Below are 26,355 nucleotides of genomic sequence, written 5' to 3'. Positions count from 1 at the left end.
CTATTTATGGTCCTGCTTTGTTGAATACGAGGGGACGCGGTCAAGGCGTAGGACGTCCGGAGTTGCGGAGCTGGGGAGTTGCGGAGTGCAGCAATAGCCTATACAATGGCTGTTATCGATAAGGATTCGGATTGCATGCTCCCGCAACTCCGTCGTCCAATCAGTGAAGCTAATTCACGTGATTATGCACAGATACGATCAAGCACGCACTGCGCTGTTAGGCACCATCAATCCGCGTCAGCATCTCACCCTCATCAATCCTGCTCACCATTCCTTGAGAGTTGATGAGTACATACCAGACTGATCGCCGATCATGAGCGCTCCAAGCACCAGACTGCCTAATACACATCGTCCTCGAAAGAGTCAGCAGAACCAGCAGCAGCAACAGCAGCTCCTCCAACGGCGCAAACGGGCCCAGGTCGCCCGAGCGTGCGGCAATTGCCGTGTCCGCCGGATCCGCTGCGACAACCAAACCCCATGCTCCAACTGTGCCCTAAGTCGGACAGTCTGCAGCAACAGCAGCGCCCCCGTCGCGCTCACCCTGTCCCAGGCCAACCAGGAGATTGCCTTGCTCAAGCAGAAAGTCCAAGAGCTGGAAGCCGCACTTGAAACCTGCACATGCAGTAGCCGAGAGAATCTCCCACCCGTCGTAACCTTGCGCCAACCGCCAATCGAGATTCAAGTTGGACCGGCAAGTGAACCTCATCCACATGCTACCCCGCATCTCCCCTGGGGAGGGATTCATTTTCGACCGGCACGCTCCTCCAACAGTCTATGGCTGGGTCCGTCATCACTGTACTCGTACATTCAGCGGATCAATGGCTTTCTCAGCCTTCAGTTGGACCAAGAGCAGCCCGCGCATCAGCTGCTTCCCATCTCCGCCAGTGACAACAAGCTCCTCGACCGGCCCACCACCGACCCAACCAAAAGCCTAAACCCGCCTCTAACCCCAACAACCTCTGTCTATCTGACTCCGCTGCAGGAGGACTTTTTCATCAACCACTTCTGGCAGACCTACCACGTTTCCCTCTTCCCCATCATAAACGAGGCGCATTTCAAGCAGCACTACGCCAGCCTATGGACGGCAGGTGGTAAGGAACGGCGATCGTCGGCTCTCGTGGACATCGTGGTGGCGATGTGCATGCAGTACCACATTTCCACCCTGCCGGCAGATTCACAGAGCGGGCTGCTGGACGGCCAGGATGCCCTCGTAGCCGGCAGGTGGCACTACTGGCGGGGCCAGACACTGCTCGCCTACGAGCTGGAGAGCCCGTCTATCGCCACGCTGCAATGCCACCTGCTCTGCGCCGTCTACCTCTGCGGGGGCTCCTTCCACAACATGATGGACAGCACGGTGAGTCTCGCCGTGCGCACTGCGTACATCTTGGGTCTACACGTGGACCCGCCTCCGAGTCTGCCGGAACCCGATCGCGAGCTGCGGCGGCGGCTGTGGTGGGCGGTCTATGTAATGGACAGTCGAGCGGGTATGAAGCTCGGGCGCCCGTTCATGCTCTCCGACTGCTCTCACCAGACCATGCCGCAGGTCCCAAGCGACACCCTCGCTATCGCCGCCAGTTCCGGCTCGGCCTTTGTGCCCATCGGCGAGGACACGACATGGTTGAGCTTCAACCGGTACCAGACGACGCTCTACATGGCCATCCGCACAGCCTACAACGCGCTGTTCACCGTTGATCTCCATCTGAGCGAGGGCCAGACCATCTGGAATGACCCAGCTGCGCTAGAGACCGGCGCCCAGATCTTGGCGCAACACACGCCGCGCATCGCCGAGTGGGCGGAGAGCGTCCCGCGCGCCCTGCGGCTGCAACGCGAGGGTACGGGATCGGACCGACCGTTCGCGACCGGCGCCGCGCGCCTGCTGCTCGAGCCATTCACCCCACCGTGGCTGCAGCGGCAGCGCGTGCTGCTCGAACTCACCTACCATCACCAATGCACCAACCTGTACCGACCCGCCATCTCCTTCCAATGCTCCCCGCCACCGGGCGGTCACGCCGAAACGCTGGCCCGGCGCTGTGCCGCCCACGCCATCGCCGTCTCCCAGCTCCTCCACCAAGTGATGGAGGAAACCTCCCTACTCGACGGGTGGCACGAGGCGTTCTATTCGCAGTGGAACGCAGGCATGTCCCTGCTGGGGTTCCTGATGGTCTACCCTCATGATCCAATTGCGCCCGATGCGCAGGCCGTGATCGGGCAGGCGTTCGCCGTCTTCGAGCGCTTCCGCGCCGGGTTCCCCATCGCCGGCCACGCAAGCAAGATTCTGCTGGGCCTGCTGGGCCAGGCAGATCTGGTCGCTAGATTGAGCGAGGAAGGCCAGCAGCGGGAAGAGGAGCGGGAGCGAGCCCCCGAAGACGGCGATGCTTGGGCCTTGCCGCAGGATTTAGACGCAGATCTGCTGAATTTGGCTGGGGATGTGGACTTTTGGAATCAGGTCGATCTGCTGTGGCCGCAGGCGCCGGATCTGGTGGATTTGGCTCTGTTCTAGAGGGTCAAGGGCAGTGTTAGCTACCAAAGACTGCTGCTTCGGGCTTACCATGTAGCACATCATATATTTTTAATCTTATAACTTTGCGGGTTTTGGCTGAAGAGATTAATCCGAAAAGCCGCAAACAAAACAAAAACATACAACAGAAGGGATTCGCTGGTGGTCACCCACCCAACTACTAACCTCCCGGCGTGTGGCTTAAGTACGGCTGAGCGGACGGGAAGCCCTGTTTTCCACACCCTGTGGTCGTATGTGCTTGGATCTTCTCCAAACATATTCATGATCAGAGGCTGCCTAGCTGATTCTCTCGCTTCGGGTCCGGCCCTTTTGTCGCTTACCGAGTCCAGTGTTGCTTTTGAGGCTTGGTTATGGTAAGATCATGAAAATGTGATCCTCCAATGCGTATACCGTTCGCTGTTAAAGGAATAATCGTACACTATATAGAGATAGTGTGATGGATGTATGCACATTTCTAGTGATGACACTTTTCCTGATTCCGTAATTTGTTACACCAGATATATAGTGGATTCTGTAACTAGCGAAATTATTCAACTTGCTTCATCACATTTCTCAATAGCTAAATCTTGAAAGAAAAAACTAAAAACGAGAGAGAGGGAGAACCAAAAAGAAATAAAAAAAATTTCTCATTCAGTATCTCAAGAATGAGAAAAGAAAGGGAGGGACAGAGGTTTCTAGTATCACTACTTGATAACCCCCAGCGTTGTAAGCCGTATCCTTAACCTCACTATGAAAAGAGTAAACGTCTGGGCCCTTGAAGGATGAGGCCAGGGGAGGGTTCCATGGCAGTCGTTCAGCATAACGCCCAGATTGAGCGTGGTGGCGCGTTCGCCGATCGCATGGCAGTAGTGCGCCAGGGCGTCCTGGTACGCACACGCCGCCGAGTAGTTGACCGCGGCCACCGAGGGCGCCCGAGATGGACGAGTACAGAATGAAAAAGTCCATCCCTCTCGGCAGTAGGCGGCGCAGGTTCCAGCTGCCGGCCAGCTTGCACGCGGCCGCCTCGGTCCAATCACGGTAGGTCATGTTGCTGAAGACCTTACTCTGGATGTCACAAACCCCACTGTCAGCGTCGTTTCTCGGAAGGAAGGAGAAGGGGCAAGGAAACTTATGCGGAGAACCATCGCGGACTGAATGCAGGCCGGGTAGTGAAACAGAGGCTTCGATGGTGGCTGTTGAGTGATAGGCGTCCCGGACACCTTACTGCACTGTAGAAATGCGTCACTTGACCAAGATCACAGTAGTTAGTTGAGGCTTGTTACACCGGATTAGTCAGCCTTGTCTAATATCTCGATAAAGTCCCCGTCTTCCACGTGGCAAGACTTCATTCACCTCATCTCCAAACACAATACGTTCAGTATCTGGACTCAAGTGCTTAACATCCAAAGACCGCAAGCACTCCACATCGAGGCCAAGCAGATCCTCATCAAAATCAGAAATGCGATGCAGAAAGGGTACTCCAAGCTCCTCATCTACGTCGTTGTGCTTCCATCCACGAACGCGAGCACAGCTCAGGCAACAATGAACGTGCAGATGATGTCGTTGCTTTATGCGGGGGAATGCACGGAGGCAGACTGGAGAAGGCTTTTGACTGACGCGGGCCTCCAGGTTTGTAAGCCCTGACCGGATCCGCGGCAATATGAAATGATCATTGAGGCCGAGGTCGCGGATGTTCCGCGCCGTTGGGAGGAAGCACATTTCTAGATAAGCGAGGCAAGATAACATAATGGTATTTGGTCTGCCAGGGCGGGCTTGCTCTAAACACGTCGGGGTGGGACTCACCGTTCACTAGCCAGGCGGGATGCGTCGGTCCGTGAGCTTTCAGTACCCTTTGCCTCGCAGGCGGTATGGTTCAGACTTAGGCTTTAGCAATGGATAGTTTACGGCGTGAGGGTCAAACTCATCAGTCATCTCAAGTACGGGAGTAGGTGTGAGCTAGGATTGGGCTGTATGGCCGGTGTTAACCCCCCAAATTCCAGAAGATGGGTTGCGAGAAATAGCCCATACTTTGCTCAGGTGCAGGCTCTCCAACTCTGGCATTGACTGGGGCAGGTGCTAAAGATTCACTGGCCAATACCAGTAGCTGTCACCAGGGGGGTTGCATTAGTGCCGCAGACAAATCCCTGTCACGCGGAGGAATGGAGGCGAGGTTCAGCTCAGGAATGCACGGAACAAAGAAGACGAACGACGGGAATGGTATTTGCAATGCCATAACCAGAAGCCAATCGAGCTCGATACAGAAATGAGGGAAGACCCTTAGCTATGTAATGTCCTGCGCCTGAAACCCCGCGACGTGATCGACCTTTGGGTGGATGTGACGGAAGGAGCAACATTCTTCACTAAGCTTTATTCCTGAGGTATCCCCCGCGGACTCCTAATCAGTGTGTACCTGCACTTGTCATAACATGCCATTGAGTGACTGTCAACAATTCCGAGCCTAAATGTATTGGAATGTCTGCAATGCTGATAGGCCTCTCACACCCGTCCGTAAGAACAGGGATCAACCTGCAGATTTACTAATAGGGCACCATACTGGCGGGTGTCTAAATAGACTCAAAAGAACTGAAGGATGTAGTGAACTTACTTAGCTTTGCAATACTCTGCACATGGTACATTCGGGTTGTCTACCAAGTACAAGCTGACAGACTGAGACTAAATTCCATGACCCGAACGGTGCTCGCCTTTCTGGCCTTGGCCTCCTTCGGTGTGTCTATGCTGCTTCCTCCTCCTTATAGTGCACAAATCCCCTTCGATCTAACATTGGACAATAGTGACGGCCGGCCTCACGCCAGGGAACGGAAATAGCACATGTGCTCAATGGTGTCAACACCAGAACCTCGACCAGACGTGCAAGCCTTTGGCAGCCAAGGGGCAAGGCCCCTGTTATACCTGCGGGCCCGCCCGAAAGGCTGCAACTCAAGAGCTCTGCTCCGGCGCTTGCACGGACACCAGTACGGATAGCAAGAATTGCGCTTCGTGTGGGACAGTGGTGAGTATCTGGGGTTGTTGCAGTCCCGGAGGGAATACTTACTCTTTTACAGTGTCCAGCCGGATCGACCTGCTCCCAGGGCGTTTGCACTTGCACAAACTCGGGATTGGGTCTCTGCAACGAAACATGCCCTTCCTTCGATTCCGATAACAATCACTGTGGGGAATGTGGCAACGTGGTGCGTTTGATCCCCTCGCAGCGGAGTTTGCGGTTCCTAGGCACGGAGGCTGACTCGGAGGTTTTGGCTTGTCGCCCGCCGCAACTGATAGTGTCCTGTATCTTCGATATGTCAATCCGGAGCTTGCGTTCCTTGCGCAAGCTTCCAGCCACAAATTACATATGCGGTCAGGGATCTCCCATGGGGTGTGGCAGTGGGCGATTTCAACGGAGATGGCCATCTCGATCTTGCCGTGTCAAATGCTGGAAATGAGACCGTGAGTATCTTGCTCGGGACTGGTTTGGGAAGCTTCCAGGCTCAAATCGCCTACGCTGCTGGCAGCTTTCCTTTTCAGATCGCGGTAGGAGATTTCAACGGTGACGGCATTCTCGATCTGGTTTCGGGCACGGCAGCAAATACTGTCACCCTCTTGCTGGGCACCGGAGAAGGAAGTTTCCAGCCACCGCTGCAGTTTCCCGTGGGGCTTGGACCCGTGGCCATCGCTGTCGCTGATTTCAACCAAGATGGCCATCTGGATGTGGTGACGGGGAATCACGATGGAAACAGCGTGAGTGTTTTGCTAGGGACAGGCGAAGGGAGCTTCCAGTCTCAGACTCAATATGCCGTGGGAAGCACACCCGATGGTGTGGCTGTCGGTGACTTCAATCAAGACGGCCATCTCGATCTCGTCGTCGGCAACGAGGGCAGCAATGTGGCGAGTGTCCTGCTGGGCAATGGCGACGGAAGCTTCCAGCCGCAGACTACAGTTCCGGTCGGATCTGGCCCATATGGTGTGACTGTTGCCGATTTCAACAAAGATGGCCGGCCGGATTTTGCTGTTACAAATAGCATGGATGCCTCAGTGAGCGTCTTGCTCGGTGTGGGAAACGGGACCTTCCAGCCACAGGCTGTGTTCGCCGTGGGGTCCTATCCGAGGGCTATTACGACGGGCGATTTCAACAAAGATGGTGAGCTTGATATCGCGGTGACGAACGATGGAGGGGCCTCGGTCAGTATCTTGCTTGGCATGGGGTTCGGGGGCTTCCTCTCACCTGCGGCCACGTTTGCAGTGGGCAACAACCCGACTGGTATAGCAGTGGGCGATTTCAATGGAGACGGCTACCTTGATCTCGTCACCACTAATATAGTAGACACCACTATAAGCGTTCTGCTTGGGCGGGCTTGTAACACTTGAAAGCGATGTCATTGAGTCACTTTATCCGGACCGGAGACCCGGAACTCCTGTTATATGAACCTTTTTAGTGTCAGAAATCCAATTGTATGTGAGCATGCGGTGTGGACAGGTAGCCGGAATATGGGATCAGGGTGCGGGCAGGCAAATTGGACCTCGTCATGGACTACAGTAACACTGACGTCCTAAAGGCTGGTTATGTCGTTAGTACTGTTCAAGCCTGTGGGAAGCTATTAGTAGGAAAAGCATCCAGAAGAAAATATCCATAAGATTGATGATTACAACACTAACTCGGTGAGCATTGCTGTTGGCACAACATCAGCTAAGCTTTAGCTTATTCCTTATCAGCATCTAGAAAGTACTGCCAGTGAAGGACACCTCAAAGGTACTGTGATTATCATAACACAGCACTCTGGTTTTGATCATTTCGGCTGACCTTGGTCGCGCAGTCCACCTTTTGGTCTCGCGGGTTCGCTTGCTTTGCTACTTGATTATGATTTTGCACGTCTTCGACAGCAAATTCAGCACTTTCACCTCAGGCCCGGCGGTTTATATCGTATCTAAGACATACTGAATATCATAAATTCGGTGTTCGAGGGCTATCTAGGATAGGGCAGCTTACAGCTTCCGTAAATACGGGCCGAGGGCCTAATACACATATCCAGGAGCATCGCTCTCCCGGCCCTCCCACTCCCTCGAACTCCCTGGTCCATCTCCCCGTCGAGATGTCGTAAGCATCACGAAATTCCACTTTTAGGGCTGCAGGACACTCAGACGTGTTATTTGGTACGCGATGACAGGGGTTCACCGGAATCCAGCCAACCAGATCACTCCCTCCGTCGAGATGTCAACTGATCACGAAAATCCACCTTCAAGGCTGAAATCTCGGACGTGTTACTTGGGACGCGTCGACAGGGGTAGCCCTGGAGTGAGCCAATCACATCCTTGCCTCCGCCGAGATGCTGAAAGTATCACGAAAATCCACTTTTAAGGCTGCAGGACTTTGGACGTGTTGTCTGGTACGCGCTGGGCAGGGTGCACGTGGGTCTGGATTATCCGGTGATATCTGATCGATCCAGTCAAGTACCCCTCACTGTCCACTCCGTTGCTGTCAGCTTCCTCGATAGGATCGTCTATTGTGATGACGCATCACCGGATTGCCCGTCGCAGTACGCTTGAGACCCCCTCGCGTCAGCACCCGAACAAGTGATGCGTTGACTGGAATACCTTTCAGGGCTCTGCGCAGGAGCTTTAACATCTCGTCGTCAGAGAACTGCTCCAGGCAGGAGACGACTGGTAGACCACGGAAGAGCCAGGTCTCGCATGCAGACAACCAAGAGCGCTCATCGTCGATCAGAATGACCCCCGACTGGACCCCGTCCCCGTCTCCGCCGGAGAAATCGGAAGCCCTTGTAAGAATATATGAGTAGTGTGTACTGAGTTCGGTTCTTTACGAATGTCATTTTCCCATTACAGTGACAACCACCTTTACCGCCTTATTCGCTCTTCTACCGCTTCCTATCCAAGAAGCATCTGAGGCATATCCGATACTCAGGTATTTTCTCGGTTAGGTAACCGAGAAAAGGAACCATATTAGGTGGGTCCAGATCTGAACCACCACCCCGGAAATGCGAAAATCGTGACAGATTGAGACCATAGTTCAGTCGTCAGGTTCTGCGCTGCCTTCCACTCTCTGCTCTCCAGCTCTGCACCCACCGGCTCCACTGTGTCGATCATCTTCCCTGAACACCAGCCACTGTGGGGCGTGCAGCTCAAGGCTACCAAACAATCATTCATGCCGATCAAGCAGACCCGCCGAGACTTCCAATATTTTCTTCGCTATGGAATCGATGCACAGGAAGCGGGAGAACATTCGTTCGGATCCGCAGCTCAGCTGCGCCAGGTCTTGCTTGACCCGAGCGCGGCGAACTAACAATAATGCTCGCAGCTTGCGGTCACACACCCACCCCCTCCACCCAACTAAGCTGAACCAAGTCGCACAGTATAGAAACAGCCTTACCCGTAACCTCACTAAGCGCAGCCCACCTTGCTCCAACTGCCTTCAGGCCGCACGCCAGGAGATCTCTAGTTGTGTCTCAAATACATAATAAATGTCGAGGCCCTGCACTACTCCCCTGTCACAACCCGTACCCAATAGCAAAAGATCCAGCCATACGTAGCATTCAATTGCTCCCGAGCACAAACTAGCTAGCAATACATCCTCACTGCTCCTACCTCCACCTCTGCCAGCTAGCACCACCTAGTCCCATCACAGAAGATCTTCATCCGAAGCCCTCTCCAAGAGTCGAGAATAAACCACCTCATCTCTCCTCCTCAATGACATACGGACCCTGCAACACCTGGTTACTGCGAGTAATCACGCGGCGATCCTCGCCTCCATTCTGCCCGGGGACCCATTCCACCTTGAAGATGGCACTGAACCCAAGAATTAGCATCACTGACCCTCCACTAAGCACCTCCCCCCCCCCCCCGCACTCCAAAGCCGGGAAAGACGGAAGAGAGAACGTACTGCACCCTACCCTCGTAAATCTTGCCATCATCCTTCCCGATCACGCGGCCCCGCATGCCGAACCCGAGGGTGCCGCCGCGGCCCTCCGGGTCGCTGGGGTCCGGGGAGGCGATGGCCTCGTGGAACTTAAACTCAAGGAAGGTGTAGCGGGAGCGCCAGTTCTGGACGAAGTTCTTGAAGTCATCGAAGTGGAGTTTCTCGTAGTTCCATCTGCGGCGGTCGTTGTATGTTAGTGGGACGATGGTCTCTGCGATAACATGTCGGTGGTTGGAAGAGCGGGGAGGGTGGGGCGTTGCTCACTCGAAGGTCGTTTCGGGGCTGAAGTTCTCCTCCAGCAGCTTGAGGGCCTCCTCGTCGGACGGGATCTCGTACATCAGGCTTGTTTCTGGGTTAGTGATTGCTCGAACCAAAAGACCACTATGGGGGGAGGGGGATACCGCTGGATGCGCTGGACGTAGTACAGCAGAGGGATGGTCACCTCGTCTGACTTCTTAGTCGGGGGAGTGATCTTGCTGGGAAGGGGAATCATAGCTGCAATGATTTAGAGAAGGCTGATTTCATTCAAGTTGCTGTTGGAACTGGTGCGGTGCTGGATGGGAGAGGATGTTGACATCTCAGACTAGAGGGGGGTTATATATCTTCGTTCTCCAGGCGCAACAGGGAAATGCTTTCATCGCGATACGAAGCTGACAGCGCTGGTATCACGGATTGTATGGCACGGTATCGACACAAGGGTTAATCGTTCATCCTCCGCCGTGAAAAGTGTTTGTGGGGTTCAGCCGAGATCTGAATTTCTCGTATCGGACTGACACCCAGATCTCCGGGTCTGCCATTGCAGATCGGCGTACGACGTAGAGATCTCGGGCGTTTCAAGGAAAGTCTAATTTTATTGCACCACGTAGCCATTTGTTCGGGATTGCTGGACCATACTGACGTGGATGGTGTGCCAGCCAACTCGGCGACGACACGGTTCATGTACACAGTGTAATCCAGTTTCACTGGCTCTGCGCGAGTCACCCGGGATGACTGGATTGCTAATGTTCATCAAATATCGAACCGTCTCACAGGTTGGTCACTTTGACGTCGGGGACTGTCAACCGGTCTGAATTTCATCGGGTGGTCTTCTCCCGAGGACTTTGCTAGCATTTTTCACCCAGAGCGAGCCGTTTGCCACACAGCAATGTCCAACCAAGCTGAATGTCTGGAGGAAGTCTAAAGGCGTAAAGTATCATGACACCGTACAGGGAAACATGATGACCTGAACTGTACAACTGCAGACAACTGACTTCTCGAGTACTCGATAGTCAACTGATTAGAGCGGGAAAGTAGGATCCGGGGGGGGGGGGGGGTAAGAAGGCAACGAGAAGAGCATTCACAATACATTCATACTCATGTATTCTTCAATACGCGACGTACTTGGGACAGGCTCTGATTTGAAAACAACAAACGGAAAACCAGTCTCTCATGTAAATCCAGAACAAGTCCAAGACTATCATATACCAACACAATACGTCAATAACCTCGTGTTAAAGTCCTCTCTCCTCCAGCGCCCGCCGCAACGTCTTCTGAAACCCAAATACATGCTCTGGCGACAGCATCGTGTAGTGTGCGCCCGCAACGTCGTGGAAGCGCGGCTCCGACCGCGCGAAATCCTTCCACTTGACCATGTGCTCGTCGTACCACTGACGCTTGGAAGACGCCACTCCCGCAAGTGGGATACAATAGAAACAATCGATGCCGACCACCGAACCGGACGGCTCATATTCGACTGCCATACTCTGCAGGCCGAAAGCAAGACACGCCCACTTCAGGAGACCCTCTCTCGTCAGCGCGAGCTCCACCAGCCGTCTCGGATCTGAACTCCCCCACACTATATCCAGCGCTTCCTCCTGCGAGATGGTGTCCCCAAGCTCCGTCGCCAGCTCACTCGCGCGAGCCTCGCTCATCAGATCCAAGAAGTACGCGAGGTGCAGGAGACACTGCCGGAAGTCCAGCTGGCGCATGCGCGATCTAATATGTGGAGGAAGATTGAACGAGCCGAGGAATCCCACAGTATCCCCGTGTTGCTCGAGTCGCTTGCTGGTCTCGAAGGCGAGCATGGCACCGTAGGAGTAGCCGGCGATCGCGTAGGGGCCTTTAGGCTGTGTCTGCTTAATGGCTCCGTGATATGTGGTAACTGCGTCGTCGATACTAGCGAATGGCTCCTCCGAGTCGTTGAAACCTCGCGCTCGGAGGGCAAAAACCGGGCGGTCTTGAATGTATTTGGTCAGGTTCAAGAAGACAAGCACTTCGCCGACCCCCGGGTGGACGAGCCAGAGCGGTGTCTTGTGGCCTTCGTTGTGCAGAACAACGACCGGGTTATATACCTGGGGAGCTTGGGGCGCGAGATTCTGGAGGTCTCGAAGAGATTCACCTAGCGCTCGAATGGTCTGGTTTCTGAGAAGTGTGATGATTGAGATTTCCTGTGACAGATCTAAGCGTTCCTCGTGGGCCTTCTTAAGCTTGATCAGCTCGATTGAGGTGATGCCCAGGTCGAGAAGTGGGCTTTGTACTCCGAAATCTTCGTCTTCGAGCCCGAGGGTGTCTGTGAAAATTGCGAGGAGCGTAGATTCGAGTTCGTCTCTTGGTGGTGCTTTTGTAATGCTTCGGTAGAGCTTTACCATCTTGCTGTTCAGCTCCTGGTAAGGCTGGTACTCCCCTCTCTCGTAGCTATTTTTGATCTGCGCTCGCGAGAGTTTGCCCAGCGCTGTCTTTTGGAGGAGATGTTTTGAGAGTGGAATGACCTGCGGTCGTGCACCGGTGCACATCATGACGGTCTGGGAGATAGCATCAGTCGTTTGAACACGGCCGACCATATCGTCTGCTCGATACGTTGGTAGGTAGACCACAAAGATTTCTTCCGTCTCACCCCCCTGAGATAGCGAACAGAAGCAACAGTTATAAGAAGGATTAAGGCCTGGGATGTCCGCATCGTCCAGTGCTCTCTCGATAGTTTGAGGGTTATACTTGAGGCCGTTTATTATCATTGTGTCCTTATCGCGACCGGCCATGATGAGATAGCCGTTCGGGTCAAGCAAACCACGGTCGCCCGTCTTGAACCATCCATCGCTTGTGAAGGAGTCCGCCGTGGTTCTCATGTTGTTGAAGTAAGATTTGAATACCACAGGGCCGGTGACTTCAAGGCTTCCAACCTCGCCCGGCGGAACGGAGGTGTTGGCGGGTGAGCCATCCGTGATACGAACCTGAATGCCCGGCATGCATTGGCCGACTGCCGCAAATTTCAGCTTCTCTTGTTCGTCATACTCAGGGCATCGCGTGTTAAAAATGGCCCCGGCACATGTCTCAGTCATTCCGAACCCAGGCACGATAACATTCGGTGGGGTGCCGTGTTGGACCAATAGTTTCGAGATGCTAGCACATGTTCGAGTCACATTAGCTTCTCCGCCTGAAGCAATGTATTTTAGACAGCTGAGATCCCACTGAGGCGTGTCCTGTAGACCTTTAAGGGTGGCTCGAAGTTTGGCCAAGAAGGAATTGGGCACAAATGTCCGGCAGACACGGTGTGTATCGATCAAGTCAAGAAAAGTGGTAGGATTCGACAGAAAATCCGATCCGGGAACATGTACTTGATCCATGCGAGCGAGCATGGCTTGCAGATGGATTTCAATTAATGCTGCAACATGGTCGAGGTTAACCCAGTTCATGAAGCTTCTACCGGGGAGCGAGACAACGGAAAGCTTGCCGACATTCGCTGCCAGGATTTGACCGTGGCTTAGACAAACTGCTTTGCAATTCCCCGTGCTACCGGAGGTGAGGAGCATAACGGCAGTGCCATCTGGCCCAGGGTTGCTATTTATGTTCTCCACAAGTGACGATGCTGACAGGTTGAGTGATTCGACGGATACGGGGCGTATTGCGGCCTGGTCACCGAATTCAGGCACCTGGCTCTCTCGAGTCAAGCACAACGGTTGTTTCAGCATTACGGACAGATGTTTCAAATGAGCCGTGCGGAGGAGGGGGCTGTTGGGAAGCGCCGTGGACATGACCGGAATACATCCCGCCAACATCACTGCCCAGAACCAGACGATGTTGTCCCAGTGGGATGTAAAATGCAGAAGCACTGGTGACTGAGGCAGACGGTCATTGTTATACCTGCCGCGGAGTAATCGACTAGCCCGACGTGCCTCACGCAGGAGTTCGCAATAGGAGTAGGTGCTGCAGCATTTGGTTGGGCCCGAGAAGTAGCAAATGATCTGTCCACTTTCCCTCTCCCCAGCCACTGTTTCGAGCAGTTGAATGAGGTTTTCGAACACCATATTTTCGAACGATAGAGAGATCTTGACAAGAAATTGAATGAAGCGGTGTTCTGGCGCAAAGAGGCAAATCTAAGATGGTATGTGAAAACCGCTCACTGCCCAAGCATCTGATGGCACGCCCTTATAACCTCTCGCAGCTTCTAAATCTGTATCTCGGGGATCGAGTCTCTGAAGTCCCGACCGGCGTAACAATCGAAGGTCTGTTGGATGACCTCGGAGTAAGTCAAAGCTTGCAAATCTTACTCTGCTTTGCGAAGCTCGATGTTCCAGGGATAACCGCACCGTATCCTTGGCCTGTGATACCACATGGAAATGAGCACGGTGGCGTTTTGGACTGTGTGGTGAACTTACTCACCAAGAGCGTAAGAGATTTCAAGACCATTATCAGTCGAGACAAGCTTCTGAGCGACAAGTGTTCGGCCGAAACGAGCCTAGAATCGCTTTCTCGAAGCAACTCCGCTCTGTCCAGCCTGCTGACAAGCAGCGAGTATCTTCGTTTCGGAGATTCCCGGTCTGCCAATGTAGGTGAAAGCCTGTCAAGCTCTGCTTTGTGAGAAGTGGAAGTCATCGTGGAAATTGAACCGAACCGCAATTGCAAAGCTGACATGGGTGGTACCTCCGACGTAAGCGTCCCGTTTGACTTCGAGACCGAAAGGCTGTCGGGTGTCAAAAAAGAAGAGGGACGGTGAGAAAGTCTATTTGAACCAGTGAAGGAGGTGGGGGAGGGAAAATTGTCCTAGATCGATGCTGGCAATGATGATTGTTAGTTTTACCGGTGATGTCATGAGGCAGTTGTGACTTCTCGTACCGGGGAGGAAGGATAACGGGGAGGAGCCGATGAGAGGGGCTAAGAAAATAAGCCTCTACAATGAATAGTAGCGCTGATGACGAATCGAAAGAACATCAAGGTTGTGAAGGGACTGTCGTTGACGTTAACACTCGAGGATTATGGGAGCACCGATGAAGAACAGAAGAGACGGAGGGAAAGGAAACTCGGCAAGCCGTGGCTGCCACCTTGGTAAGAAATATGCAAGGGCAGATAACTATATTCGCCCTCACGTTGCGATTCCCCAGACCAGCACCTCAACAACACATTTGTGAACTCCATTCGGAGCCTTGACCGACTACGACAATAACTGGTGCTAACACAAGAACACATTCCATTAGGTCAATCTGTTGTAATAATAGTACAAAAAGCAACATTGTCAAACCACCGACCAATAACCACCACTAAACCCTTCCCTCACCCTGCTTAACCGCAACGATTAGGGCCTGGTATGGGTCCAACCCGTGATACTGAACGTCAACTAGCTCCAGATTCGCAGATTCCAGTAGTTTGGCCCAGGCCCCGCGAGTCCGTTCCTGCGCCCCTACGTTCGCCATCATCTGCAAATCCATGGCCGTAGCCATCCAGTTAATCCCACTATTGGGCAGAACCATCTCATCAAGAAGGAGAGTTGAATCGCTGCGCATTGCTTTTGCGGTATTCTGAAGGATTGAATGACAGCTGCGGTCAGGGAAATCGTGGAGAACTCCTCGGAAGTAGTAGAACTTGGCACCTATCGCCAATCAGCAAAGACTACGCTGGAGTCATCGCCTCCGAGTCTTACCTATGACCGGCTGTTCTTCGAAAATATTGTAATACATCTTCTCGACCCCTGGGATGGTGGGGGCACTCTCCATAACCTGGGGCAAGTCTTGAAGGATAAATCGACCGGGAATGTCAGGATCGTACTGGAGCACCCGCTGGGACTGATGGCCGGTGCCCCCGCCAACGTCCACAAACAAGACCTCGTCTGTTGCTGTTCCCTTACTGCGAAGGACGGTTACAAGCTTGGCCCAGTTGGTGGTCTGGTTTCTCTGGAAATGCATGTGGTTGTGGAACATGGCGCATTTCTCCGGGTGAGCTTTCAGGAACGCGAACAGGTCGCCTTTGCAGCCGAACGCGTCATGCAGAGGCAGGTTGAGAGAGTCTGTGGGATTGTCATAGCCAGTTCGCTCGAGGAACGGGGGCAGCTTGGCCATCACGGGAAGGATTAGCTCGTAGCTTGAAGAACGATGCTATGTTAGTGGATCACTTCTTCACCAGCTCTGGCGCGCGTTCGAGAGAAGGCAGTCTTACTAGGTATTGATATAGCTTTCGCCTTTGGGAGAGGCCAGAGTCCAGGTCATCTTGTTCGCTGCAAAGAGATCGGGTCCGAGCTCTGTGATCATACGGACGCTCGCGAGATAGCGCATAATCCGGCCTAAGATACATTAGCTCCCTCGTCCTATGGGGGCACATTTCGGTACCAAGCAATATTTCGTCAGGAGAGATCTCTTTGGCCAGCCGATCGAGATGGATGCCCGAGTCACTCGAGGCGAGCAGATGAAACAGACGCAGCCTAACGCCTATTCTCGCCCCATAGACCTCGAGGGGCTATTGCGTCGTTAGCATCGCCCAACCTGCGCATCAATAGACGTACAGCAAAAGTGATGCGCTGAACAGCATCTTCCTCCGGCTCGAGTGAAACAATGAGATCGCGCAGCTCATTCACCAGCCTGCCGCGATTGTCTTCATCGAGACATTTGGCGAGATCTTTGACATGATCGAGAGCTTCATCCATCTTTTGTTGATTGGGGTACTACTGTCTGCAAGGAGGGGATTTGACCGATGTCCAATGGTATGGAAGTATTTTGAGAAGGTAGGCGATAGGGCGATTGTGTTGAAAAAGACAGGATAGGGTGCTGTTTTGGCTTGGATTTGAGACCAAATACCATAAAGAAATCTGTGCCCTGAGAAAAGACCAAGGTATATTGCTTGAGCTGAAGATGAACCGGTGGAATTCAGATGCAACCATGGGGGGTAGGAGAGTCCGAGTTAACGGATCCACCCATGTGAATCTGTAACAACGCCGTAAAGTCACTCCTGGTTGTGGAAACTAGAAAAAAGGTTAACAACGATGGATGCATCCAGGATGAAGACAAGGATGTCGATATCATTCACTTTGCATGAGACAGTGGCCATACTTGTCAGAAAGCATCATGATGCAGGGTCCAACCCCCCACCTCTCTCACCTCAACCAACCTCTCACTTCAACAAACATTTTTTAAAACAGATGAGAAGTCACTGACGTATCTATCACGGTCGTTGTTGCCCTCAACTGTGGTTCCTCTGTAGTTTGGTTCCACCAGAAGCCACATAGAAACCTCGGGTTGACCCAGGCCTAGACTCGAGCTTCTTCTAGAATGATGACATATAACGACTTACAGTGGCCGGAAAAGTATCTTTCACGAGTCTGCTCTGTGCATCAGCATGTGATCCGTATCACATGAATTCCGGGGAATGAACGAAGCAACACATCGGATCCCGGGGCAAGTCAGCCAGCCACTTGGTCCCACAATATGTATAATCGATGACCATGGCAACGTTGGCCTTTCACAACCGGCAGTATACGCACATGCTGCTACGCCTATCCTCGAACTGAACGCGTCAACAATTACCAAGATGATAAACAAATATAATGAGTCAAAAGGCACATCAGAACGAAAGTCTATCCCGTCCCGCCCTTAAGACATCTTCTCACCCAGAAAGGGCACCTTGCAGCATCCATCAGTACAGCGACGAGGACAATCGAGGAGTATATCAAGCAGCAGAATCTACCGTATCCTTCCTTCGAAGTATACGGGGGAATCACCCTACCCTGGGAGCTGCAGGGTGCAAAAGAATCAATCCTAGATTCGGCTTCCGAGCTACGATATCTGCTCACCGATCCCGTGAGCGCATTCTTCGATGGAGCCGTAAGTCATGACGCGTCTGGATCCAACCCCGACAACCTTCTGACAAAGGAGTATAGCCGGTAGGCTTTATGAGTATGGTAGTGATCCAACGCTTCAAGATCGCGAATCTAATCAAGCCGGACATGAGATGAGTTTTACATCGATCGCAGAGCAGACGGGCCTGAGGGAGGGGGTGGTCAAACATGTCCTGCGTCACGCGATGACCTTGCGGGTGTTTCGCGAGCCGCGACGGGGATTTGTGGCCCACACCCCTCGGTCGGTGGTGATAAGAGATGGTGATATAGCACGCTGGATGGCTTTCTCTATTGACGAACTGACAGAGGCTATTCTGTGTGTAAGTACTCCCGCAATATGGATATGGGGATTAGCACTAACTCTATTTTCTATTCCAGGCGCGTGATGCTATGCAGAAATGGCCACGGTCGGATGAACTCAACCAAACGGTAAGCTCCACCCGCATGTACTCTCTGTCTCAAATGGCCGTGACACATGGCTAATAATGAATTCGCATATGCCAGGGTTTCTCCCTCGCCGAGAACACGGATCGACCAATTTACGAGGTCCTGGAGGCAGATCCTGTGCGCGGGGCCCGGTTGGCCAGTGCCATGAACGTGTGAGCCTCAAGCGAGAGTTATTCGGCCTCGAAAGTAGTAGAGTCATATGACTGGAGTCAGCTGGGGGCAGGCCCAGTTGTGGATATAGGCGGCTCACGAGGACAAGTTGCGGTGGCAGTGGCCTCGAAATTCCCAGCCTTGAATTTTGTGGTGCAAGACCTCGAAAGCACCATAGCAGGAGCTGAGTGTGATCTGCCACCTGAAGTCGCAGACCGCGTGAGCTTTATGGCCCACGACTTCTTCCAGGAGCAGTCGGTTGTGGCTTCCACGTATTTCCTGCGGTGGATCCTGCATAACTGGTCGGACAAGTACTGTATCAAGATTCTCCGTGCACTGATTCCTGCCCTGCGACCGCGGGCAGGGGTCATTGTCAATGAGATCTGCATGCCTGAGCCAGGAGAGGTTTCTGTGTGTAGAGAAAGGTTGGCACGGTAGGTTGCCTCGACTGCCACCATGAGATCCTGAGCTGACGTTATGGCAGGACGATGGGCTTGGGCATGATAGGCCTATTCAACGCCTATGAGCGAGATATAGAAGACTGGACCCGAGTCTTCAAGCAAACGGACTCGAGATTCCGGTTGCTCGGCTGTCGGCACCTGGACGGTGCGGAAATGGCTTCGATCGAATTCGAGTGGACCGGATGAACGCGAGAGCCTTCATGTAGTTGAGAATACACTGTTGAACACTAAGGTATATTGGTTTTGCAGGTAAAAATAATCAGAGACACGGAGTTAGGGTCCATTGTCGAATGTCAGTCGTTGTTCCTATGACTTCCAAAGCTTGTAAGAGTTCAACAATTCTACGCCACCCCAGAACCACCATTGCGGCCGGCCTTCCTCATCACTCTCGACATCCCGCCGAATGAGAGGCATCTCGATGGCCTTTATTGCAAGCGCAGTAGTCAACCCTCTGTTCCCAATCTTCACCCCAGTCGATCCGAATCTATAGACCCAACCTGTAGGGAAGCCACCATCCTCACACTGCATGTCCCGCAATGCTCTTTCATCGAGCAGATTCGACATCCCGAGCAGCTTGCACGCATAGACCCGCATGGCTAGCGAAATAGCGTCGCCAGCGGCACCAATTCGCTCCTGTAATCTTTCTCCCAGCAGAGGCACAAGCCGAGCGCGGAGTGGACTCATCCTCAGGAAAGCCGAGAGGCGGGCTAGGAAGTACAAGAAGGCGTCCGGACTGATATAGTACCTGGTGCCCTGCAGGTAGGCTCTATGTTGCAGCACGTCCAGCACCCAGTTGAAGGTGGCGATTAACTCGGATTCCCGGCCGTTCTGGGCAAACAGGCTGAGTACATTAACACACACGACGGGGTCGACTCGAGGGCGGGTGGGATCGAAATATGTCTTCCGAGGTTTGTCAGGGAGGGAGACGCAGATGAATTCACGATGATCATACCGGGACTATCCCATCATTGTCCAAGAGAAGCAGAATCTCATCCATCACATCGGTGACGACGTTCTTATGGATTGGAAGAACCGAGAGCGCAATAGAGGTGGTGTCCAGATCGTTGGGGAAAGTGCTCGTCGGCGACTGAGGAATCCCTGTTGACAGTCCCACCGGATCAATAGCTGCAACACCAGGCTCAGGGAGGATTTAACCAACCGATGAAATAGTTCCATGTTCGATCCCAAGGCTCGAGTTCAATCAGGTCTCTAAGCCCACGTTCATTAAACACTCCACATGCCATAGACAGAACTGAGTAGAGAAGCTCACCGGTCGCCCGTCAGCTCCAGAATCAACAACTGCGCAAAGTTCTCGTGAATCACTGAGGTATCGCTAGTCACGGTGAGCAGGCTCTTTGCATTTAACCTGAGATACTCCAAGCCTCGAGAGACAGGGTCTCCCACCAGATTCCGGATTCGTTGCTTGAATTCGGTGACGTTTTCGAACACAACGCCGTGCATCCCCACAGATTGCGCGACCAGCACATTCTCTGCTTTGTCGTCCACGAACACAACCTCGTCAGGCTTTAGTCTCGTCTCCGCGAGAACGACCCGATAGAATCCAAGATCTGGTTTGCGCATCCCGACAACCCCGGAAAGATATACATGGTCGAAGACTGGATAGCTGTCCACGATGCGACTAATGCATTCCTGCTCCGCGCGAGGCGTGTTCGTCATGCCATACACTTTGAGCCCCGGGTTTCGCCTCCTTGTCTCGCTGACAAGCTGAAGCGCGGCGTGGTTCATCTCTAGGCTTTGCCGAGCCTGTTCCATGGTGGAAGCCATATCCGCAGCGCTAATGGAGAACCGTTCGACTAGCTTCGCATAACATTGGTCTTCGGAGTATCTTCCGCGCTCGTATTCGAACCATATCTCGGAGGACATGATTTGTTTGAGTTGTGCTGGGGAGAGCGGGCTTTGAGCTGGCGGGGTCCATGAGCATAGAACTCCCGCGAAGTCTAGGACCAGTGCTTTGATTGGGGACATTGCTGTGGGCGATATCGAGCTAGATCACTTTCGAACCCACTCTTGAAAGTGACTACGAAGATTTCTGATGGCCGGGGGATGAGGTAGCTTTATATTGTTATGCTGGAACTTGATGCGGAGTACAACGTAGAAAGCATTCGCAATTGACGGGACCCTTCTGAGGACGAACTCCACAACGACTAATCATCAAATCTCAGTCCTGACTGAAGAGGGCTTCTATCTGGTTAGCATCCGGCGACGAGGTGTTATGCGATCAAGTAATTATGGATCTCTGTGGCGGATGAATGGCGCTAGGAAGAAAGCGAATGCATCCATGGTGGATAGATGAGAGATAACCATTGTCAAGGATCTGTGCAGACCAATCGACATACCTGTATATGCGAAGTCTGTGGGCCTGGGTGGTGTTTCATCTGATCCTTTATTACTGAACTTGACAAGTTTTCTTAGTTGCATATCGATTAGTGATCCTAGGGGGTAGGCTACTCGTTTTTGATTATTCTATACATTTAATGGGACCTAGTCAGTTGTACATATAGTGTCGACTAATCAATGTCCAATCCCTCCCTTTAGAAAACCGGGAGGTACTAGGTCCAGTCAGTACCCGCTACCCCAAAAGAAACCACGAATTAACAGCACGAGGAATCTTTAAAGCCTGTGGGGTTTATGATTCACGCTTCGATCATCCGGTTCGATTCTGTCTCGGCGCATTTCCTTATCGCAATCCGCCCTCATAGCGTCGGCAAGTGCCAGTTGCTTGTGGGTAGTTAGAGACGAGAAAGGGTCTAGCTTCTCCTTGAAAACCTAGTCACTGGGGCATGCAAAAGCTACTCAAATCCTCGCCGGAGAACATGTATATTCGAGGCTCCCATGATATGTCTTTCGAACATCTTCCTCTGCCTAATATTGATCTGCGCGGTCGCAACACACGTCTCCCAACAAAGGTTTCCTCTACTTCATGCAGCACGCCCAAACCGACCACCGCCCATCGGCTATCGTCGACAAATAGAAATAACACGCACTCCTTGGTATTCCTCCCTCCCCGCCCGGAGCACTTCCCCCCTCCTCGCAGCAGTATCCCACTCCTCCCCATCCAAGTTCCACTCCGGAGGGGTGTCGTCCGGGAACAACTGCCGCAGGATCTCGCCCACGACCACAACAATCATCCGGACCGAGAACCCTCGAGCGGACGGGCACTTCATGGTTCCGATTGCAAATGGAATCCAGGCGAATTGCTGCGATCCGACCAAGGATGATCGGATCTGTTGTTTGTCGGGCGTGAGAAACCGCCCGGGGTCGAATTGTTGCGCGGTCGCGCCCCAGATCGATGGGTCCCTCTGGATCGCTTCGATATCGATGGATTCTGGCACCCGGCTGATGCGGCGGATGGGCGGGTAGAGGCGGAGGGACTCATATGCGATTGCTAACGACTGGGGGTCTGGGGAATGGTCCGGTGGGCAGCTTCGCAATATCAGGGCGTATTCTGGGCTCCGTGGGCCGGACTGTAGGACTGCGAGAAGGGTGTAGAGAGTTGATCGCCATGGGGCTTCAAAAGCGGGGAGGAGCAGGTTCAGCGGGTTGAACTCTTCAGGGGGCGGGGAGCCCGAGACGCGGTATAGGATCGTCTCTGCCAGCTCCGTCGATACTGCAGCGTCAATGAAGACGTCCTGCAGGGTTTGAATCAAGGTATCCGCCGAACGCCGGACATTCTCGGGAATGTGCTTGGAAGCGTCAGGTGTCAGAGCGTGTCGCTTGCCCTCTGTAGCGATGCGATGGATTTCTGAGCCCATGTAGCTCAGGTTGTCGCACGCGATGTTGTCGATGTTGAAGAGAGCTTTCAGAACGCCGGCAAGTGAGGTGTTGAGGCTGACCTGTCGTAGGTCGGCGGTGATGGTGCAAACACCATCCGGAGCTGTGCATCGGAAAAGAAGAGGTCGGACGGCATTGGCCACTACCCGAGCGATGCCTCCCCATGCACAATCGTCCACTCTGCCAAGTGCCTTGTACAAGGCCTGGCGGTAGGAAAGCTGTAGCTCTGCCGAGTCAGACACGAAAGGGTTGTTGAGCCGCCATAGACTCTTCAGGGTTGGTGCCCCTGCTCTGGCTGCTCGCATCGCGACGGTTGAGTTCTTCAATGTGACTATCGGGTCCTCGTCTCCGTTCGGTTCAAGCCTGGTTATGTCGCCAGTGTCTTCGTCGCTTCTACATGGACGCAGTAGAACATAACTGACAATTGCACCCACAAGGATTACCAAGAGCAGGACCTCTTCACTCATTATTGGAAATTACAGGCTGTTTAGACATAGGCTGCGAAGGCATAAGAGCTCAGCAGAGACAGCGTCGCCCCATAGGAAACGGGACCGTCTCACAAGACGACTTGGTGTGAGAGATTCAAGTGCGCGCACGGCATCCCAAGCCGCACCGTGAGGGTAAAAGAGGGGAGGGAAGGAGAGTGAGTGAGAAAACTCGGGGGCGGGGGGCAAGGGGGGGGGGGTTTATACTCCGGCACGTTTGCGTGACTTCCTCATTCAGAACTATTATACTGCGACTCATGAACAGTTTAAACCCCTCACCACCACCACATGGCATGCGAAAATTCCAAGCATCACAATCTTGTTAAAGACTATCTATGATACAGAATACAGAATAGACTCGCCCCATGTGAATCCTCGTACGATGTATTGTGACTTGGCAGCATGTTGTCGTTCGAAGCAGCGCAGATCGTATTCCCAGTGAAATCCGACCGAGAATACACAACCTGAAGGCCACCATAGACTCTCTTTCCGAGGGGCAACTAGGAAATCGGGCACCGCCTCGATTCAGTAGGTATGTATCGTCCGAGGGGAATACTTAGCAAAAGTCGTTGACGGGCTATAGAAGATTGAGTAGATAGGATAGGGGCTCTCATGAGTCGTGCGGAGGGCTCTGCAAATCGTCCATCATGTCGAAACTAATACCACCCCAATCCTGGCGTCCAACGATGATGTACTCATTTACTTCGACCCCGCCGTCTGTGTCACAGCCGCGACCCTCGCTTGCGGTGAATTCATACATGTGGAACAGAAGAAGAGACCGAGCTTACCAGCTCAGGTTCGCCAGTTCTCGGGGGTGGCCTGCGCCGGTGCGCCGGGTTGTACTGTCACATGCTTGCGTTCTACCTTGTGGCTGCTGGGGATGCATACCTGTGATCAGAATAAAGACCTACAGAGGGCAAGGGATCTATCATAACCTCTAGCCCCGTTTCATTCACGTCCATGGCTGAGCTTGTGGATTACCAAACTTAGGCTAGAAGACGATACTGGGGACAAGAGATGTTCTTTCCCACCCGACCGCATGGGAGACTAAGGATTCCCGCTATCCGTCAAGTTTGACGCAAGGTGTGCTATTGGCATCCAATCGCCCATCCCAGGGACCCTATATACAGCGACCTCGATTGGAAATTCAGAAAGTCAGAGCCTAGCAGTCCTCCTCATCCTCCTCAGTAGCGGCGGTAGCAACGGTCGACTGAGTGGTAAGGGTGGTGTGCGTGGCGCTATCGACGGTGATGGCGGCGGAGCCGCTGCTCTCGTAGCCCTCGACGGCGACGATCTGGTAGTTGAAGGTACCGAGCTCGAGGCCAAGGTTCTCCCAGGCGTCGAAGTGGTTCTTGGTGGTGACGGTGCCGCCGACGCGGGCGTCGTCGCGGATGGACCAGTACTGCTTGAAGGTGCTGGTGCCCTCGATGGAGGCGGCGTTGGTGCGGGTCGACTCGTAGATCTTGTAGGTGCTGCCGTCGCTGGTCACGGTGCCCAGCTGGGTCAATCCGCTAGACGGGTTGTAGTCGCCGTAGTGCTCGACGATGTAGTACTCGACCAGGGGGCTGGTGGTCCAGCCGTAAACGGAGAGGTAGCTGTTGCCGTTGTTGGTGGGGGTCCAGGTACCGGTGTAGGTGATGTCGCTGGTTAGAGTGTTAGATCGACGAATGAAAGAGGGCACGAAGGAGGAGGAAACCTACTGATCACTGCCGGTGCTCCAGCCCTTACCGGCAACAAAGTTGCCAGCATCACTCCATTCCACAGAGTATTCGCCAGCATTACCGTTGGTGTAGGTGACGGAGCCTTCATTGTTCGTCCAGAAGGAGTAGAAGTACCCATTCGAGGTGCCCTCGCTGGAGGTGGTCAGGCTGCGCTTGGCCATCTCCATGAGAGCAAGACGGTTTGGGGCCGCCAGGGCGCCCGAAGCAGCGGAAAGAGCGAGGAGAATGTTGGAAAGAGCGACCATTGTGGTGGTGGTGTTGGTATTTTGGTAAGGAATGTAGTTGATGCTGGTGGTACAAATAGTGAGTGGACAGAGAAGCGCAGCTTGAGGCACTGGAAATGGATCGCCATGCCGGCTCTATAAGTACTCCTGGTACCAGTGCAGTAAATCTGACCAAGGATCGAATAGGTGAGACATTACCGTCTGTCGTAGATTAATTCTCATGGTTTTGGGAGGTCGGGGCGTGCTCCTGAATCATTTTAGTAGCCGTCGTGTTTCAAATTGATATCCGCACCCACTTTTGTCCCCGCCGGCCCGTCGCCAGTGCGTTTGGCCCTCGGTCCAATCATTACCTCCCATGCAGTCTTTAGCTTCGGAGAAGCACAGGTAGCGCAAACAATGGTGAAGGAGGTGGAGTTCGGACGTTTGGCTCAGGGCGAAAAGAGCCGGATTAGTGACCCTTACCCTGCTCTTGCTGCTGTTGTCCGGCATAGACGTCAAGGTGCCTAGAGCACTCAGCGATGCTTAATTTAGCACATGGTGTTTGTTGCAGAATGGAACTGAAGAAGCGGACTGCTTGGGCCTAGGCTACTGGCCAATCGTTCGTTGCATAGATTAAACAATGGCATTTAGCTAAATAAAGGAAGCTGGAGCTACCGAGGACAACCACATTCAGGGGTCGAATGACACTTTCGGAGTGGGACGCTCCAGATCAAGGCCTGGCCCACGCAGCCCTTGATGTTGTCTGCAGCATTCGATGGTGTAGAGACTCTTCTACAAAATACAGGACATGAAATGTAGGTGGGATAATTGGCAGCTTAGTAGCTCAAAAGTTAGTCTTTTCATATTGATGATTGGACTGATTTGATGGCTTGTGTGTTTTTGGGATGAGGTTTGCAAAGATTATCATTCCAGCACATACGACCACAGGGTGTGGAAAACAGGGCTTCCCGTCCGCTCAGCCGTACTTAAGCCACATATTGAACGCGGCCGAGTGAGATATGAGCCCTTTCTCAGTCGCTGCTTTATGGGTGAGCAACGCTAAGACGAAGAGTGAGTGCGGGTGATTTGGGTGATGCTGTCCAGAGTGTGGGTGAGCGGGGTGAGCAGGGTGAGCAAATAGGTGAGCGATTGAGTGACCGAGCGGGCCAGCTAGGCAACCAAGTGAGAAAATTTTTGAAGTTAAATAGGGCGTTTGGCCTGGTTGTCCATTTCTTTTTTTCTGTTCGATATAATCATGCTCAGTAAACAACTTGAAAAGTGATACTATGTCGAAAATCAGCATGTCACGTGACAATAAATCAGGCCTCTCCGAGGAGGAGCAGAGGCGGAGAAAGGTTGAGGAGCTCCGAAAAATCGGTGAAATACGTGGTTTTACTACAGAGTACCAACAAATTACAAAATGGAAAGTGAATGAGATATGTCACAAGAAGAGAGCTCCGGCTACTGATGAAAGATACAACAGAGCTGTTGAGAATTGGAAGATGTAAGTAATAAAAATACTTTTATACTATGTATACAGACATTACTGACTCCAGTTCAGATGGATGATGACTCAAGGTGAACCTGAAGACAGGTATTT

General features: G+C 53.0%; 10 protein-coding genes across 10 annotated transcripts; 4 read left to right on the top strand and 6 right to left on the bottom strand.

Annotated features, from left to right (window-relative positions):
- Positions 1 to 268: 268 nt before the first annotated feature.
- Positions 269 to 2,651, top strand: BO82DRAFT_360000 (Zn(II)2Cys6 transcription factor). The gene has a single exon (XM_025636729.1). The coding sequence runs from the start codon at positions 314 to 316 to the stop codon at positions 2,498 to 2,500; it is 2,187 nt and encodes a 728-aa protein (XP_025485679.1). The 5' UTR covers positions 269 to 313; the 3' UTR covers positions 2,501 to 2,651.
- Positions 2,652 to 3,300: 649 nt separating this feature from the next.
- Positions 3,301 to 6,859, top strand: BO82DRAFT_437378 (integrin alpha N-terminal domain-containing protein; the record flags this gene model as incomplete). The annotated part of the gene is made up of 5 exons (XM_025641185.1): positions 3,301 to 3,384; positions 3,818 to 4,130; positions 5,290 to 5,507; positions 5,560 to 5,795; positions 5,857 to 6,859. The coding sequence occupies 5 exons, from the start codon at positions 3,301 to 3,303 to the stop codon at positions 6,857 to 6,859; spliced, it is 1,854 nt and encodes a 617-aa protein (XP_025485678.1).
- Positions 6,860 to 9,152: 2,293 nt separating this feature from the next.
- On the bottom strand, positions 9,153 to 9,915 carry BO82DRAFT_410102 (uncharacterized protein; the record flags this gene model as incomplete). The annotated part of the gene is made up of 4 exons (XM_025639758.1): positions 9,153 to 9,292; positions 9,387 to 9,596; positions 9,687 to 9,764; positions 9,794 to 9,915. 4 exons carry the CDS (start codon positions 9,913 to 9,915, stop codon positions 9,178 to 9,180), a joined length of 525 nt encoding a protein of 174 aa, XP_025485677.1. The 3' UTR covers positions 9,153 to 9,177.
- Positions 9,916 to 10,847: 932 nt separating this feature from the next.
- On the bottom strand, positions 10,848 to 14,019 carry BO82DRAFT_410098 (non-ribosomal peptide synthetase). The gene has a single exon (XM_025639757.1). The coding sequence runs from the start codon at positions 13,700 to 13,702 to the stop codon at positions 10,913 to 10,915; it is 2,790 nt and encodes a 929-aa protein (XP_025485676.1). The 5' UTR covers positions 13,703 to 14,019; the 3' UTR covers positions 10,848 to 10,912.
- An 850-nt stretch (positions 14,020 to 14,869) lies between these two features.
- BO82DRAFT_323959 (S-adenosyl-L-methionine-dependent methyltransferase) lies at positions 14,870 to 16,634 on the bottom strand. Its single transcript, XM_025632813.1, has 5 exons — positions 16,168 to 16,634; positions 15,995 to 16,121; positions 15,825 to 15,948; positions 15,313 to 15,749; positions 14,870 to 15,261 (listed from the first exon to the last, which is right to left on the bottom strand). Exons 1-5 carry the CDS (start codon positions 16,306 to 16,308, stop codon positions 14,933 to 14,935), a joined length of 1,158 nt encoding a protein of 385 aa, XP_025485675.1. The 5' UTR covers positions 16,309 to 16,634; the 3' UTR covers positions 14,870 to 14,932.
- A 525-nt stretch (positions 16,635 to 17,159) lies between these two features.
- Positions 17,160 to 18,819, top strand: BO82DRAFT_387983 (putative Sterigmatocystin 8-O-methyltransferase). Its single transcript, XM_025638353.1, has 7 exons — positions 17,160 to 17,233; positions 17,277 to 17,482; positions 17,610 to 17,816; positions 17,875 to 17,925; positions 18,001 to 18,074; positions 18,108 to 18,527; positions 18,578 to 18,819. The coding sequence occupies exons 1-7, from the start codon at positions 17,206 to 17,208 to the stop codon at positions 18,738 to 18,740; spliced, it is 1,149 nt and encodes a 382-aa protein (XP_025485674.1). The 5' UTR covers positions 17,160 to 17,205; the 3' UTR covers positions 18,741 to 18,819.
- A 41-nt stretch (positions 18,820 to 18,860) lies between these two features.
- Positions 18,861 to 20,540, bottom strand: BO82DRAFT_298613 (HAD family hydrolase; the record flags this gene model as incomplete). Its single annotated transcript, XM_025631993.1, has 4 exons — positions 18,861 to 19,454; positions 19,507 to 19,652; positions 19,714 to 19,763; positions 19,825 to 20,540. The coding sequence occupies 4 exons, from the start codon at positions 20,538 to 20,540 to the stop codon at positions 18,861 to 18,863; spliced, it is 1,506 nt and encodes a 501-aa protein (XP_025485673.1).
- A 645-nt stretch (positions 20,541 to 21,185) lies between these two features.
- Positions 21,186 to 22,813, bottom strand: BO82DRAFT_370178 (uncharacterized protein; the record flags this gene model as incomplete). Its single annotated transcript, XM_025637200.1, has 2 exons — positions 21,186 to 21,341; positions 21,560 to 22,813. The coding sequence occupies 2 exons, from the start codon at positions 22,811 to 22,813 to the stop codon at positions 21,186 to 21,188; spliced, it is 1,410 nt and encodes a 469-aa protein (XP_025485672.1).
- A 683-nt stretch (positions 22,814 to 23,496) lies between these two features.
- BO82DRAFT_396820 (glycoside hydrolase family 11 protein) lies at positions 23,497 to 24,872 on the bottom strand. Its single transcript, XM_025638865.1, has 2 exons — positions 24,532 to 24,872; positions 23,497 to 24,474 (listed from the first exon to the last, which is right to left on the bottom strand). The coding sequence occupies exons 1-2, from the start codon at positions 24,795 to 24,797 to the stop codon at positions 23,994 to 23,996; spliced, it is 747 nt and encodes a 248-aa protein (XP_025485671.1). The 5' UTR covers positions 24,798 to 24,872; the 3' UTR covers positions 23,497 to 23,993.
- Positions 24,873 to 26,107: 1,235 nt separating this feature from the next.
- Positions 26,108 to 26,355, top strand: BO82DRAFT_267695 (uncharacterized protein; the record flags this gene model as incomplete). The annotated part of the gene is made up of 2 exons (XM_025630959.1): positions 26,108 to 26,242; positions 26,312 to 26,355. Coding segments are annotated over 2 exons (179 nt in total), but the record flags the coding sequence as incomplete, so codon positions are not given.

This window comes from Aspergillus uvarum (assembly GCF_003184745.1).
Source record: "Aspergillus uvarum CBS 121591 unplaced genomic scaffold BO82scaffold_119, whole genome shotgun sequence".
Classification (NCBI taxonomy): domain Eukaryota; kingdom Fungi; phylum Ascomycota; class Eurotiomycetes; order Eurotiales; family Aspergillaceae; genus Aspergillus; species Aspergillus uvarum.
The sequence above is the reverse complement of the archived record's forward strand: the minus strand, read 5'-3'. Positions and strand labels throughout refer to the sequence as shown.